The 15,962-nt window shown below is 36.4% G+C and overlaps 3 protein-coding genes across 3 annotated transcripts; 1 reads left to right on the forward strand and 2 right to left on the reverse strand.

Annotated features, from left to right (window-relative positions):
• The first annotated feature begins 2,295 nt into the window (after positions 1–2,295).
• On the forward strand, positions 2,296–6,711 carry LOC137277975 (nuclear apoptosis-inducing factor 1-like). Its single transcript, XM_067809996.1, has 4 exons — positions 2,296–2,773; positions 4,105–4,206; positions 4,622–4,766; positions 5,154–6,711. The coding sequence occupies exons 1-4, from the start codon at positions 2,590–2,592 to the stop codon at positions 5,473–5,475; spliced, it is 753 nt and encodes a 250-aa protein (XP_067666097.1). The 5' UTR covers positions 2,296–2,589; the 3' UTR covers positions 5,476–6,711.
• LOC137277974 (putative nuclease HARBI1) lies at positions 5,292–9,450 on the reverse strand. Its single transcript, XM_067809995.1, has 4 exons — positions 8,330–9,450; positions 7,887–7,995; positions 6,703–6,871; positions 5,292–5,382 (listed from the first exon to the last, which is right to left on the reverse strand). The coding sequence occupies exons 1-3, from the start codon at positions 9,046–9,048 to the stop codon at positions 6,704–6,706; spliced, it is 996 nt and encodes a 331-aa protein (XP_067666096.1). The 5' UTR covers positions 9,049–9,450; the 3' UTR covers positions 5,292–5,382; position 6,703.
• A 584-nt stretch (positions 9,451–10,034) lies between these two features.
• Positions 10,035–15,358, reverse strand: LOC137276825 (uncharacterized). Its single transcript, XM_067808472.1, has 4 exons — positions 15,251–15,358; positions 13,487–14,121; positions 12,588–12,746; positions 10,035–11,805 (listed from the first exon to the last, which is right to left on the reverse strand). Exons 1-4 carry the CDS (start codon positions 15,348–15,350, stop codon positions 11,407–11,409), a joined length of 1,293 nt encoding a protein of 430 aa, XP_067664573.1. The 5' UTR covers positions 15,351–15,358; the 3' UTR covers positions 10,035–11,406.
• Between the last annotated feature and the right edge of the window lie 604 nt (positions 15,359–15,962).

Consider the following 15,962-nt stretch of genomic DNA (forward strand, 5'->3'; position numbering starts at 1 on the left):
TGAAGAAATAATCCTATTCAGACAGCACGCTGGATTGCAGAGCTGACACAGTTACCTATGACTATTACTGAACCAGTTTTGTTACTCTCATTGTTACTCATTGTGTCGCATGGTTCTCTCATATTTGTCAACACACTAATTACACGTACAAGTTTAGCCATGCTGAACTAAATTATCTTTGTTGTCAGCCATGCAGTTTGAACACAGAATTAATTAGTGACAATACTCATTCAGCTAACTCCTGGCCACACACAGGATTAGACAGTGCTGCTTACTATATAAACACATATTCGGGCACCCCATTTCTTGCTGGCATCCAGAACTGAGACCTACCAGATTTTTAGAACATTTAAATGATTATTATTGCACTAAACACAGACGGGACTGAGATTTTATGCCAGTGTTGAAAATTTGCTGGATTGGACAGCTGCCAGTTATGACAGCTTCCACTGTACATTACAATCACTTAATATTTTGATTGGAAATTTTATATGTGATGTTTGGTGACACAATCCAAAGCAAAACATTTAATTTCATCAAAGGTTTAATCAATCACACTAAACATGATTTCTGAATAATTTTTTGAGATTAGAGTTCCTGAGTTTAGACTTATACCATGTCAAATGCATGAAAGTACTTTACAGCAATTCTGATAATATTTAGGTTAAAGAGGGGGGGGGGGGGATAAAGGATTGATACAGTGGATTTTCTACCCACCATTCAGTGTTAATCCTGATCCACTGATATGTCTTAAGGCTCCTGCTTGATGGTAAGTTCAGATCTGGGTTGACAAATCTAAATTACAACCACTCATTTCTCACCTGGATACCTGACAAATCTTTCTGTTTATGGACACAAGCAAAGCCATTTTTTGTTTTGTTTTGTTATACAAGACCACACTCAGAAAGGTTCAAACTATATGACTTTGCCAGTAAACGATCATTTATCATCCAAAACTCGCTTGGGTGTGATCATATATTTCCTATTAAATATGTTTTGGAAGATTTTGTTCGATGCCCTGACAACACTATGATGTCATCTCTTGATGATGTCACAATGCTATGACATCGCTGCACTGCAAGTCTAATGGTAGTACAGTGTTCAGAGATTTTCCTTGAAAACTAATGAAGAATGTTTTTTGATGATAAATAGAATTTCACCCTCATGTCTACTGATATCAATTATATCAGTACTCGATAAGGGTAAAAATATTCTCCCCAAGCCTTGGATATTTGTAACTTTGTCACTTTCTGTTGATATAATTGATATCAGTTGACACTTGGGTGAGATTCTCTATGTCTTACATAATCCAGTGACTGATACTGTGAGCAATGCCACGTGAGGATGATAACATGCAGTAAATGTACCTTCACACCACATAGCTTGGGACCTATTCTATTTTACTAAGGGCTATTTGGTGCAAACTCATGTAACAACCTCGCCTCGTCATCGTCATACAAAAACAGGTTGCACCTGATGCTCAAAATAACATTTGATATCGTGCTTGAGTTTGGATCTTGACAACTTCAGCCATCATTATAATAAAATTTATTAAGGGTCTGACAAGATCTTATTTCCTTAATTAATAAAACTTCATGACATGACCAGTGAGTCATTGTATAATCACCTGAGTCACAGCTACAAGCACGATAATACCTGATAGACATCTTATTTCAACACTGATGGCATTGAGACAGTTGAATATGACACTCTCAGTATGATTGATCTATCACAATTATTATATACATTCCATGCAATCAATCACAAGGTCAACAAACACTGGTGACATGTACATGCATATCAACCTTAAGGTAGCATACAAATACTACAAGAAATATATCCTGCATACCACTAACAATGGATATGCAGGATATGTGTGAAGGCAAGTATATTATTCATTTTAAAATTTGAAAAACCTTAACTGTAACATCATATTTGTAAAGTTTGTTCTAAATCCCATTCCACATCACAATCCCACTTTTTAGTTATACCGTTTTGTATTTAATCAACTAGTTAACTTTTTGAAGCAACCCTTCACTTCATCTGCTTGCCACTGTAACATCACATCTCTTGTAAATAGGCAAATGCTGAATGCAGTCAAGAGAACTGCAGCCCTCTACCATAAAAATTAAAATCATGAAACTGAAATATTCTGACATTTATTGGAAGTTGGACTTGTCTGTATATGAATGGATATACTGGTCCCAAACCATGGTGACATATGGTCCATAATGAAGTGTTCAACACTGCAAAGTACAAAGTAAATACTGACTGCTTAGAAGAGCTGGGGCCGGATTCACCAAACTTCTTAGAATTTTCTTAGTTTTTATGCTTAAGTTTCTTAAGAATTCTTAGCTGAGAATTTATCTTAAGTAGCAATCCACTAAGCCACTAAGCATAAATCTTAGCTAAGAAATTTAGAAATTCTTAGAATTTTCTTAGCGGTAATCGCTTGGAATTATGGGATGCAAAGTTATGCTAAGAATTTTCTTAGATGACGTATTTGGAATTCCCCGTATCTATTAATAGCACACTTGAACTCTCCTCGCGTGGAGATTGAAAAGAAAATTTACGCAGACGACAATAACAATGTCAATGGACAAGAAAATTACAAGAAAGCCAAACTGGACGGCGGAGCAGACCTTGTTCTTAGCGCGCCTCGTGGAACAGAACAAGGCTGTGTTGCTCGGCCGATTTGGCCCGGGCGTGACATCATCCCGAAAAAAGGAGATCTGGACGGACATTACGAAGCAAATAAATGCCACCTTCACAGGTAAGTGACGATACTTTAAGATATTATCACCTTATGCCCGAAATTGTGAAGTATTTGCCTCCTACGATAATTCACTTATTAATGTATGTTTGTTTGTAATAATGTAAACGTTGAAATAATTGCAAGCTGAAAAAGTGGGATGGCCGATATGTGCTATTTTCGATCACCCATCTCAAAACATAATCGATTACCCATCTGAAAACTTAGACAAGTGGTAACAACATATTGTCTGTGCAGCTTATTATGATCATTTGAAGTAACAGTTGCATACGTGAAATGTTGTGCATTTTCATTTGTAAAAGCTTACAAGTATACGAAAACACACACATATGTAGTAAATACTAGTATGTTCATGGAACTAGCGAGTGGAGTATATATATATTTACAATATTAATTGTTGATCGTTTAATCTGGTTGCATGGTCAATTGTAAAATTTTTCATTACTGAAAATAACAAGAATAAATCAATGTTGATTTGATATGTTGATAATTATTAGTTTTATCTTGGAAGTACAGGTTGATATTCAGGTATTATCCAAGCAGGTAAGATATTTCTACTGTAGGATTTCATGAAAGAATCACACATAAAACATTCCATTTCAACAAAGTGTGAAAGACTCACACATGTATGAGTTTGTTGTCCAAATGTGAAAAACTCACACATTATCATTATATTTTACCCTGTGTCTGTAAGACTCACACATTATGATTTTATTTTACCCAGTGTGAAAGATTCACACAATGACACATTATGATTTTATTTCAAGCAGTGTGAAAGACTCACACATCATGATTTTATTTTAACCAGTGTGAAAGATTCACACATTATGATTTTATTTTAATCAGTGTGAAAGATTCACACATCATGATTTTATTTTAACCAGTGTGAAAGATTCACACATTATGACAAATTTGTTATGTTGTGTTTGCAAGATGTGTCTCATTAATTTATTTGATCAAACACTGACCCCTTTGAGTTATTGTTCCTCATCTTGACTCCCTTAAAGCTTTTGAATGGCAGTCCATTATATGGAGTTGGTTCAATTCCAACCGAAGGCATACACAGAGTCAGTGTTTATTTGTTCCTTAAGTTACTATTAACAGTGCTATGTTGAAATAGCACTAATTTTCTGTAATGTGACTAATTTTGGTTTGCTGAATTGGGCTCTTTTCATACACACCCTTACAATGAACCTGTGTTAATGCCATAACTGGGATTACAATAACTTTAGATCATGAAATTAATAAAGTAAATTTATTGCAAATGTATATATTTGATGTAATATTTTTTATTCAAAACATTTAATGGAATATATTTGTCCTTTTCCCAGGATGTGTTAGAACTAGCGAGGAGGTGGAGAAGAAGTGGCACAACACTCAGGCCAAGTCAAAATATGACATCGCAGCATACAAGAAAGGGGCTGCATCTACAGGTGAGAGTTCAAATGTAGATTTAGGATCTAAACTAACAGATTTTTGTCAATCTGTTGTTCATGAGAAGTGATTATTTTGAAGAAGAATAAAAAGAGTAATAATTACTGATTTTCATATTAATGATTGAATGATGTATGATTATCTGGGCAATGTCATATCACGTTTGTACTAATGTAACATCAATTACACCTTCTTAAAATAAAGTGCTATGGATAAATGACACTTGTAAGTGTGCAATATTAGGCTGTTTACAGGCAATTTCATTTTAAGTTGTACAAAACCCCAACAACATTAATACCACCCAAACTCATAGAAAATATGTTGAATAACACCTCCTCCTGAAAAATATGATTTTTGCACATGTTTGATTATTGATCAATGTATGGTGAACCATGTAGTGTCTGTACATTGTAGGTGGTGGACCATCGCCATTCCCACTGTTAAATGAAACAGCTGAGGTTGTGTGGGACATTCTGGGGAAGGACAATGTGTGCATATCAGGAATCCCTGAGTCAATGGATTCAACTTTACTCCAGATTCAGGATTCTGCTGAGTCAAGGTTTATCAAAATGTTATGCTTTATTGTTTGTCGTAATACCTACAATGAAATTAGGTTCATCACATTCTAAATATTCTTGCCATAGCATAAGGTCTCACGCAAAATCAAGGAAATCACTAAGAGTATTAATAACAAATTTCATTTTTAAAATAACTCCAGAAAAAAATGATATTTATCCATTGAGTTTCATTAACTTGTCATTTTTATAATTTACATAGTGTTTTATACATGAAACAATTCAAAAAGCGATGCCAGCTAAGTCTTACCACCTACATGAAAAGACCATTAGGCTTGACCTACTAAAAAATCAAATATGTGTATAAATAATTGCTGTTCAATTTTGACCAGATTACAAGTCAAGCTGATTATATTTCATTTTAATTTCAGTGATGCCATGACATTGTTAAACATACAGTCGCTGCCAGGTGTGGAGGGGTCTTTTCATGTTGTCGACAGTGTGGCAGATGTGGCAGATGTGGCATTTACTCCAAGTACACCTGTAGATGCTTCAGCGACTCCAGTCAGGCCTACAGAGAAAGTCTCTTCACGAAGTAGAGAAAGATTTGCTCCACCATCAAGACCATCCCATGTTCCATCTTGCAGTGAATGTGATGAGCTGCATCACAAAAAAATGAAATTGGAAATAGAAGTTCTGGAACTCAAAAAGAAAGTAATGGAACATAAACTAAGGAAAATTATGGAAGAGTAGCAGTTTTGAAGTTGTTTCATAGGGGTGTCACAATACGTATGTATAACAATGTTAAGGTCACAATATGATACATATTGCGATACAACAAATTCACGCCATAGTAAGGAAGTCTGCTAAAAGCAGGATGGAAATCTGAGACACTAATAATTTCTTGTGACAGTCATCATAGTTTTGCATATGTTTTCAGAAAACTTTCATTCAATCTGAAATAAAGTCACAAAATTCTAGCTACATCTATATATCGGAGCGGTCTAGAAAAATTTTACTACTAACATTTTGATGGAGATCCATATAGTGTAAAATTTGATTTGATGAAGTTGTAAAATAGGAATTGGTACAGTCAAGCAATTATCACTTTTTGAATTGTCAATAAAACTGTTCCGATGCATTTACTTATTGCGACACCCCTATTGTTTCATATTACATATATTATGGTACTCTCTTTGCTGCAATGATACCATGGTCTGAGGATCTGACTGCTCTGCCTTCTCAAGCCTTTAAATCCATCATGGCTTTTATAACCTGTACATACCAATAAGAGTAGGTTATTTGACTTGAGCCAATCTTTTCTACATATGTCAAGTAATGGTTAAAACTGTTGTTTGTTGTGGTTAAATATTGGGGCTGAGATGTGAATCGTAAAATCATTTACCAAATCTGAATAAAAACAGTACCATATGTAGAAGCTGACAAAAATATTTGTTACGTTATTGTTCTTGCAAATACTTTCTAAAAGTTGACAAATCTATGATATTAACTCTTCCTAATTACCGGTATACTTCATCTGATTTACTTATGTTACAGTTGCTGGATGAATCAGGACTCACGACTTGAGCATTTATAATCAAAAATATATTTTATGTGAATGTATATTTCAATTTTAATTCAAACTACCTGGATTATTAAGATTTTAATGGCTTCATGCCTGTCTTTAAGTAGATATTGATTGATAATCCCTCACATGTTGGGTACTCATCCCAACATAATGTCTACTTGTTCCAGTTGTGTACTTTACAAGTCACCCCTAAAAGTTGAAATGTATCTAAATAAGTATGATGTCATTTCTTTTAAGTGCATTTGAATTCATTTATGAAAATTCTCTCTATTAATGCATTCAGTTTAAACTAATTCTTATAGTTTTAAGTGATATTTAAATTACAGTGATATTAATTTGCTACTAAATCTGTTACTGTCATGTTGGTGACAATGTCAGATAATTTGTCTTACACTAGAAGTGAGTGTTGGCAAAGTGATCCCTGTAAATGAGGTTATGACCAGACAATGGTGGAAGAGTTTGTGGCTGGTCGTCCTCGTCTGGCTCCATCGATTCACCATCAGGCAAGGGAATGTTCCTCATCTTGCATATGTTGTGCAACACAGCACAAGATGTGATGACCTGTTGGGAAAATTAAATTAAACATGTTATGCAAAAAAAGGCCAACTGATTTAATAATTTGTGTATCTTCAGATTGCATTACATTTATCTTGCTTTGTTCACAATGAGGCATGGCATTCAGCTGTGACAGGTACTTTTGGCGAATTTCATTAGATTTTGTACATTGCATAAAAACATGGTATTTATCTTCAATCGCTCCAAAACTAGTTTACACAGATAGAACTAGTTACATCACTGTCTTTGAGTCTCCTTCAGATGCATATGATCCATGTTATTAATTATCATTGACAATTCACTAATACCTATATAAGTAAAAACCAATTTTGAAAATGCATAAGCTACCTATCATATTTAAGCACTAACTTAATATTATTATCATAATTGTTAATTGCTAGATGTAACTTCAGTGTGTGTGTGTGTGTGTGTGTGTGTGTGTGTGTGTGTGTGTGTGTGTGTGTGTGTGTGTGTGTGTGTGTGTGTGTGTGTGTGTGTGTGTGTGCGCGCACACGTGCTTATATGTGCGTGAAAATATGTATTGTATATTTTATTGTTGTTAAAAAATGTTCTCAATAATGCCACAGTGGAATAAACCCACTTTAGCACGACCCGCTGCCTTGGTCATAACTTGAGTTGATAAGCACATGCTGCTGAATGGTTCAATTGAAGACAATCTTTCTTGATGATTGCAAAATGATATAAATGGAGTATTTAAGAACATGTATATGTAGACATATGTAACACATATATCTTAATACTTACAGACATGCACAGGCATGGAAGTGCACACACTTTCACAAACACACACACATGCAAGAACTGCTTTAAATAATTTTATTGAAACATAAATATTTTTTTTAACTGTAATTATTAAGAAAGATTTCTGTCTACTTGTAAACATCTTTATAACATCTTCAAAACAGGTAATTCTTAAGGCATAGTTTCACTAAAAATAACACTGAGTTTACACAGATGAATAACTGCCCTCCACATTTATTATTTTTGTACACATATTTACCTTGCATGTTTTTTGTGGTGATAGTCTAACTTCACCATGCAAAACATGGAAACGGCGTTTCAACTGCCCAATCCCTCTCTCGACTACACTTCGAGTCCTTTTATGAGCTCTGTCAGAAAATCAAATGCAGTGAATAATAATTTAAAATCTGCAACAGCATATTTGTAATTTCTTATTGTCACATAAATGAATAACATGATATTTATGAACATTGATAAATAGTCCATTTAGCCCTGAAATATTCATTAATGGGTACTATCAGTTCAATAAGTACATTGTATTCATGAAGTAAATTAATCATTGAGGATTGTAATTTGTTCCAGGAAAGAAACCTTCACTTTTTTAATGCAACCAAGTTACACTTTTATAGTTTTTTTTGAAAGGGGGCATAACTCTATTCTAGTACCCGATGGAAGTCCTGTCGTTTTCGAGGTTTAGTTTACCTGTTGTATGCTGTCTGAGAGCCGGGATGTGGTTGAAGATAAGGTGTGAGGAGCCAATCTCTACATGGATATCCACTGTCCCCAAGCAAATGGCAGCCGGCAGGCATCACATGGCGTGTAAACAAAGCGCAAACGCCGCTCTCGGTCAGTATGCGCGAGTCATGAGTGGACCCGGGCCATTTCGCTACAACATCGATGATTTGCGAACTGTGGTCAAAGATAACCTGAGTGTTGATGCTGTGGTATTGTTTCCTATTCACATAAGCAGGTTCGTGCTGGGATGGTGCCAGAATCTGAATGTGGGTGCCATCTATCACCCCAACCACTCCGGGAAAATTAGCGATGCCATAGAAACCTAGTTGGTTTCTTCGTATTTCAGCTTGACTGGTAGGAAACGAAATAAACTGTCGAACTATGGCAGGAGCAGACACTGCAGTTATTGTTTGTGTAATGGCCCTACTGACTGACGACTGTGAAACTCCAATATGATCAGCATTACACAGCTGCATCTTCCCAGTGGCCAAGTATCGCAGCGTCAACAGAACTTTTTCTGTAGCCGATAAGGGATTGCTTCTTTGTGTCAGAGGTGAAATTTCATTGGAAATCAAACTTACTACAAACTGTATGCCATCTTTGGATAAACGAAATCTTCGTGTCAATTCTTTTTCAGTGTATTTTTCTAAAATGTTGTTTCTATCGGTGCTTGCATTGGCGGCCATCTTTGTTTACTTTAAGAAATTTCTTAAGGGCTTAAGTTACCTATGCATGGTTCTTAGTCTAAGAAAAAATCTTAAGCACTAAGAGGTTTGATGAATACGACTTAAGCAAAATTCTTAGTATTGTAGAGGTTGTTATGGAAACTAAGAATTCTTAGCAGATTTAAGAATTCTTAAGGTTTAAGAAAATTCTAAGAAGTTTGGTGAATCCGGCCCCAGGTCACATATCAAGTCACGTGTCACCATATCATATACTGGTATGTTTAAGTACTGATGATATATTTAGGCTACTGCATGGCTGATCATGATGTAATAACAAATTCTGATCCATGGAAAACTTGTTTGAAGCATCACTTGTGAGCAGGGGAAGATACAGCTTTTTGAGAGGGTGTGAATGCAACCCTTGCAAACTATTGCACACCTCAATTTGACATGATTTGAGAGAGAGAGAGAGAGAGAGAGAGAGAGAGAGAGAGAGAGAGAGAGAGAGAGAGAGAGAGAGAGAGAGAGAGAGAGAGAGAGAGAGAGAGAGAGAGAGAGAGAGAGAGAGAGAGAGAGAGAGAGAGAGAGAGAGAGAGAGAGAGAGAGAGAGAGAGAGAGAGAGAGAGAGTGTGTGTGTGTGATGATTCCAAGTTTAATTTATTTTTTTTGTCATTTCGTTTTTAAAAATATGTCTCAAAATGCAGATGATATGTTTCTTCAATATTCAATAGCACTTTCCTATGAACTTGTTCTGTGATAAACATGATTTGTTTGTTTTGATGAATGGCTACATAACCTGGTGATAATACACACTTGATATATAGTCACAAACACAGACTAATACATGCTGGAATGAATCATTACTGACTCATTCATAATAATAACTTCACATTCCATAAAACCTGTTAACATGGTAAAAATCATACATTTGCAGGGATGAACTGTTTCTCAACAGCTGCAAAAAGTCAACATCAAAGGAGTAATAACATATTACTGATTGTTCAAAATTTCTAAAGATATTACTATTTACATGTGTCTTATTCTGCATGTTACAACAGATCATTTTTCACACACATAACTTTTTATCTCATGGCAATGCAACAATGCATGCAGATATTTTCACATATTAGCATCCAGATATCAAGATGATGTTGGGAATATTAAACAACAGCCAGAACACACTAATGGTATACAGGTACAAATGAAAACTTTGACTCAGCAACAGTAAGCGGTCAGTCCAGTCACAAGCTGAAGGCGGAGATCTGGTCAGATCACCAATGGGAGCAGATGTGTGTGTCCCAGTTTCACACAATGTCCCTAACTCAAAAAGAGCAATTTATAAGACAATAAACATAATTAATAAACAATCAAGAACATGTGATTAACAACCTTTTGTTCTACAGACATTTCGCTTTTGTGGTCTTTCATTGCATGGTATCAATAGTTCGGTAGAGGTCATTATTACTGCCGCTTCATATTGTGTACAGTTCCAGGATATTACTAAAATTCTTGCAAGTCAAATGAAGTATATATCACAGTGAAATATGTCTTGGCCCCTTGTATTTATCCTTGTGACACTTTAAAATGTTCCTGAGAACTGAGATTCACAAATAAACAGACCCAGAAAAACCCTGAACTGATGTAGTGTCACAAAGGCTAAGTGAGTTAGTTTATGAATTGCCCCTGTTCACCCAGCAGCGAAAGGGTACCCAGTGGGATAGGTCCATCCTCGATATCTCCAGGGTATATGTTCCGATAAGTCTCCACTTTACCCTGGACGCATCTACGGCTCTGCCCGATAAATTTATTACCTCCCTTTGCGGACTCCGCCTTCTCACAGTAGCCAATCAGCTAGGCCGCCGTTATAACTGAGCTTGCCAGTGTCAACAAAGGTAGCGGTCGCAACTGCAAGGGTTTGCTCGCAGTGCGTCCCAGATTTTAGGGAAATCATACAAACACATTGACAGGTCCGAAACTTTAAAACAACATATGCAAGAAAGCCTTCTATCTCTTCCAGAGAACCTCTTCCAGAGAACCTCTGGATGGTTTCTGTTGACAAGTATAATTGTTAGATAATTCAAAAAACGAAAGTGAGTTGTGATTGGTTCGCTCAACTTCCCAGCGTAGACACCTGACTGGATCAAAAGACAGTCAAGGGAGGTAATAAATATATCGGGCAGAGCCGTAGATGCGTCCAGGGTATAGTGGAGACTTATCGGAACGTATACCCTGGAGACATCGAGGATGGGATAAGTCATGACTATTAACCTTCTGCACATCACAGGCCACTTGCATCATTTGGGTTGATAACATGTTACAGAATGCACAAGCGGGTGAAAACAGAAATAGCCAATTTTCTTCTTATCATTGGCATTGATGCTAATCCCGCTCATGATCCAATGATGCAAATCTTCGTCTGCGCCCTGCAGTCTTGATGGGTATGCCCTTGAGTGCACTGCGTCTGTCTGGCACATGATGAACATGGCCATGGTGATGAAAATGGCCATGGGAATGTGATGAAAGGTCAATCCTGGGCGGTGGCCGTTGCTTATCCTGAACGGGAGTCTTAGGTTCCACTTTGAACAAGTGTGGTATAGAAATTCGGTAGCTGAAAACTACGAGGAGCAGTACTAATGCACAGAGCAGAAGCAGGACCATGATTATGGGCTGCCATTGGGCTGGAATCTCGGCGAAGAACACACGACAGCTGCGACCTAATCCAGACGAGAGCTTTTCCATAGGGTGAAGTATACATCTTGTCAGAGCTGATGACAGAACCTGTGAAAAAGGAGATAAAACTGGAAATTGTAAAGATTAAAACTGGCATTAAAAAAAATTGAAAGATGTAATTGTTCTAGAATTTTTACTCTTAACATTCTTAAAATTGTGATCATGTGGTGGATTGCTGGACTGCATGATCCAGACTCACTTATTTACAGACCACCACCATATAGCCGAAATATTGCTGAGGGTGTGGTAAAACTAAACTCACTCACTCAAAACTGTGAAAACATACACAGACTTTTCTCATGTGCTATTTGAAATCTGATATATTTACTTAGTTTTTTAACGCTACACTCAACATTAATCCAACTATATGACAGTTGTCTGTAAACAATTGATACTGGACCCCACAATCCAGTGATAAACATTATAGCATTGTTCTACGCAGCTGGGATATGATGAGATGTGTCAACCAAATCAGCACGCCAGACCATTCGATCCTGCTGGTGACTTTAGTTATACGCTGATTTTGGCAATATTCCAGCTATATCACATTGCGAGAACACCAGAAATCATGGAAATGGGCTTCACATTTTCGACCCATGTGGGAAGGTGAACCCGAGTCTTTGGCGTTACAAGCAAACGTCTTAACCTCTAGGCTTTCCCATCGCCCCTCAGATCCAATAAGTCACCTCTTACGACAAGTATCAATTATTGATGGCCACTCTATCTAATCTATCCTTCACGCCCAACCCCTTGAACCTAAATATGACTGAAATTGCTGCAAAGTTCTACTTTACCTCTACCACTACACAGGGACCAGTAGAAGTACTTACCATGAGAGGAGTGAGTTCCCACAATGGATCCACCAGCATTGAGTAGTAATACTTCTCACATGGGTCTGTGCTGTTGTCCCAGGAGAAGTGACTTTTCAACCAAAGTCTGAGACTCTGAAAGACTGACATGCCACCTGGGAAACATTCAGGAGGTGACCCCTGCAAGCAAATCCACACATCCAGTCTGACCTCGCTATGATACATTTAATCTGAAGTTACATAAGATAATAGCTTTAAAAAAATTTCAGAAAGTGATTGAGTTTTAAAATCACATGTGCATTTGATGATATATGGCAATGCATTTCAGTTTTAATCAGCCTTTTTCATATTTGCAAAGTGTGCTCAAATAGACAAATTTTAAAAGATTTATCTAGAACTGCTAGAATAAGGGAAAATCCATAATTCATGTTGAGATATGGAGGTTGGGGGGTTTGTGATCATGATTTTTATGTAGAAGCTTGTACAAAGTGACATCCCCTCATGTCATGTACAAAGTTAATCTCAACACCCTCAACTCCACCCCTATCCTATAATTTTCAGGCAAAACTTACAAATACTTACAATCCCGATTACAAAATTGCTAACAGTGGCTGTCATCTCAATTATTTTAAGTTTCATACAAATATCAAAACCTTGGTAGAATAATACATTCTTCTTCAGAATTAGACTAGATTGATACAATGTGGCCATAGAATTAAAAAATTAGCAAAACACCCTCATCCCTACAAATCAGCACCACAGGAAACTGACCCTGAGTTCTAACATGTCTACAGGATCACAAGGTTAAACCTCTCATCCTCTGTGTACGTACCCAAGGAAACTATATAAAAATAGTAACATAACATGGCAACATGCTGACAAAGCTTCCTTAGCATGCAATAAAAATGATCAAAACTTACCATGGATGCCTGGGCAGCCCTTTTAGATACCTCAATCTGATAAAGCCTAATAAATTCCCATGGTATGCTCAGAATGGTAAGGATGGCCAAAAGAACACCTATAATCTTCCACACATTCCATGACCAACACCCTTCCTCTCTCCTCGCTGATGGGTAGCTCCTTGAACTGTCATCAAATGAACTTGATAATGATACATTATGATCAACTTGCTTCAAATCTGAAATTCGTTGGGTGATTGGATGCTTGTTATTTGAGTTCTCTGATGCTTTTTTACTGAGATTTGATTTGATAGTCTTTTCCTCATAATCATCATCATAATGAAGTTCAGTCGCTGTCATCCACCTGCAGAAATTGCAGAATATTGTCAAAGAAATCAATCCAACAACAACAAGAATCCGAAATACAAATTCTCGAAGCTCTGGATCTTTCTCCCAGAAATCTACAAGGTAGTATTTGGCATCTTCTGGTAACTGTTTTGTGAGAATGTGCATACACACTTGATTTATGTCTTTGCCACACAGAAGTGATTTCTTGTCTCTATCATCCGTAACACTTCCAAAAATAAGTTTCTTCAGCATCAGGAGATACTTCTGGAAAGGTACTGGGCCTTTGTTGGATGTGCATTCTAGCTGACCTGGAATACAATTCATTGTTCAATCAAAATACAAAACTCAAGGTCTTTTTACAATCAGGGAGACTATATATAGAGTCAGAAGAAACTCCCCAAAAAAACCCTGAATGTATGCTGCGGGTCGTTACGTAACAAGTGTAGTCAATATGGCGGCAGTGTAGTATTTAAGAATGAGCCCGGATTATTTTCAACAGCTGATTAAATTCGCTGAGTGTTGTGACAAATGAAATACTACATGTAAAAAGATAAGTTAACTATTTTGTCACTTCAGTTTAAGTCAAATAATTGGTATTAGTGTCAGTATTAGGACAGAAGATTTGTAGTAAAGTTTCAAGTCAGTATGTTATAGCTCACTGGCTTCCATTCTCGATTCACATCAAGTATAGACTAAATTGTGCCAATAAAAACTTTCCCACATTAATTTAATTTTTAGAAGGGAAGCACGCCTTTAGTTGAAAGGTATTTGCAAGTAATAGTGACAGTTTTAGGACTTAAAAAATTGTTAGGGTGTATTTGAGGTGTGTGAAAAATGTGGCACATCGCTGATCTGTTCTGATCTGCCATTGAAATGCTACAAACTGCTGTTTGAGTGTTTCTAGTTATTTCTTCAAAAACATCTTTCACATACACCTTTAATTCTTATAAGGATCATGACGAGGCACACGTTAATTAGTACAAATTGTAAAGAAAGCAAGCGAGTGACCTATAACTGTTGTAGATAATCCCTGTTTTAATGTTCCTTGACATTATTCTACAATCCCAGAATCCCTGTTACAATTTATTTCATCACATTAAAATTGGATCTCAGCAATTTCATTAAACATGTTCAACAAGACCCTATGATGTTTTTTTAAGACTATGGAATTTATTTGAGACAAATATAGTTTAACATGTAGATAACATACTGAAAACGTTTTGAGCAAAATACCATCACTAGGAATATGACGTTCGTTAGAAGACTCATTCTTAAGAGTACATATACTTTGAAAACAGATGTCTAGCACCTTTCAACAAAAAATTGATCTTATTAAGTCGTGACACAAGCTTAACCAGTGTCTACCAACCCAAACATTAACACTTTGTAAGCTCTGACCCGGCGTATTAAACGCCCGGGACTTCGATGAGACCTTACCTAGTTTATGTCTTAAGTACAGAACCAGGGACACAAACAAAATCGATATAGTCACAACGAACAACCACAATAATTTTCGTCGTTTCATTTTTGCCGCCATTTTGTTTCTAGCGTGATACTCTCTTTTCGTTACTTGCTGGTTACTATTGTTGTCGCTCTTTGGACTTACTGTCGATCACGGTAATTCCTAGTGGATATTATAACAGTTTTATTACCCGATCATAGTTTATGAAACGCATATATTGAAAATATTACTGTAATAATTCATTAGTACATTAAGATTACTCAAGGGTACATAACTCTAATGTTGATCTCGTGACTGGGAACAAGGGTAAGGATAGGAATGCTTTTTAGCTCAACTGTAAATACACGATTTGTCAGAGAAAGGAAGTCATCTACTGAAAGTTGGATCAGTAATTGAAACTCTTGCCAATTCAAAATCAGCACACATGTTAAGTGGCAGTGTACTAGTAGAGAAAAACCGTATGGGATGCCGCATGTTTATCAGACTTTAATCATTACTCGAATCTCCATATCTATCCCTTTACCTGTCATTGATGTTTATGTGTCGATACACAGTTATTTACGTATGTTAGATAATTGAAGTCAGTGAAGAGATATTCCTCTAAAATGTGTCAAAATAATCATATGTATTATGCTTAGTGCCTTGTCATTAAAAGCATTTTGCTCAAAAACGAAAGTAAGTAGAAAA

This window comes from Haliotis asinina, chromosome 3 (genome assembly GCF_037392515.1).
Source record: "Haliotis asinina isolate JCU_RB_2024 chromosome 3, JCU_Hal_asi_v2, whole genome shotgun sequence".
NCBI classification, from domain to species: Eukaryota; Metazoa; Mollusca; class Gastropoda; order Lepetellida; family Haliotidae; genus Haliotis; species Haliotis asinina.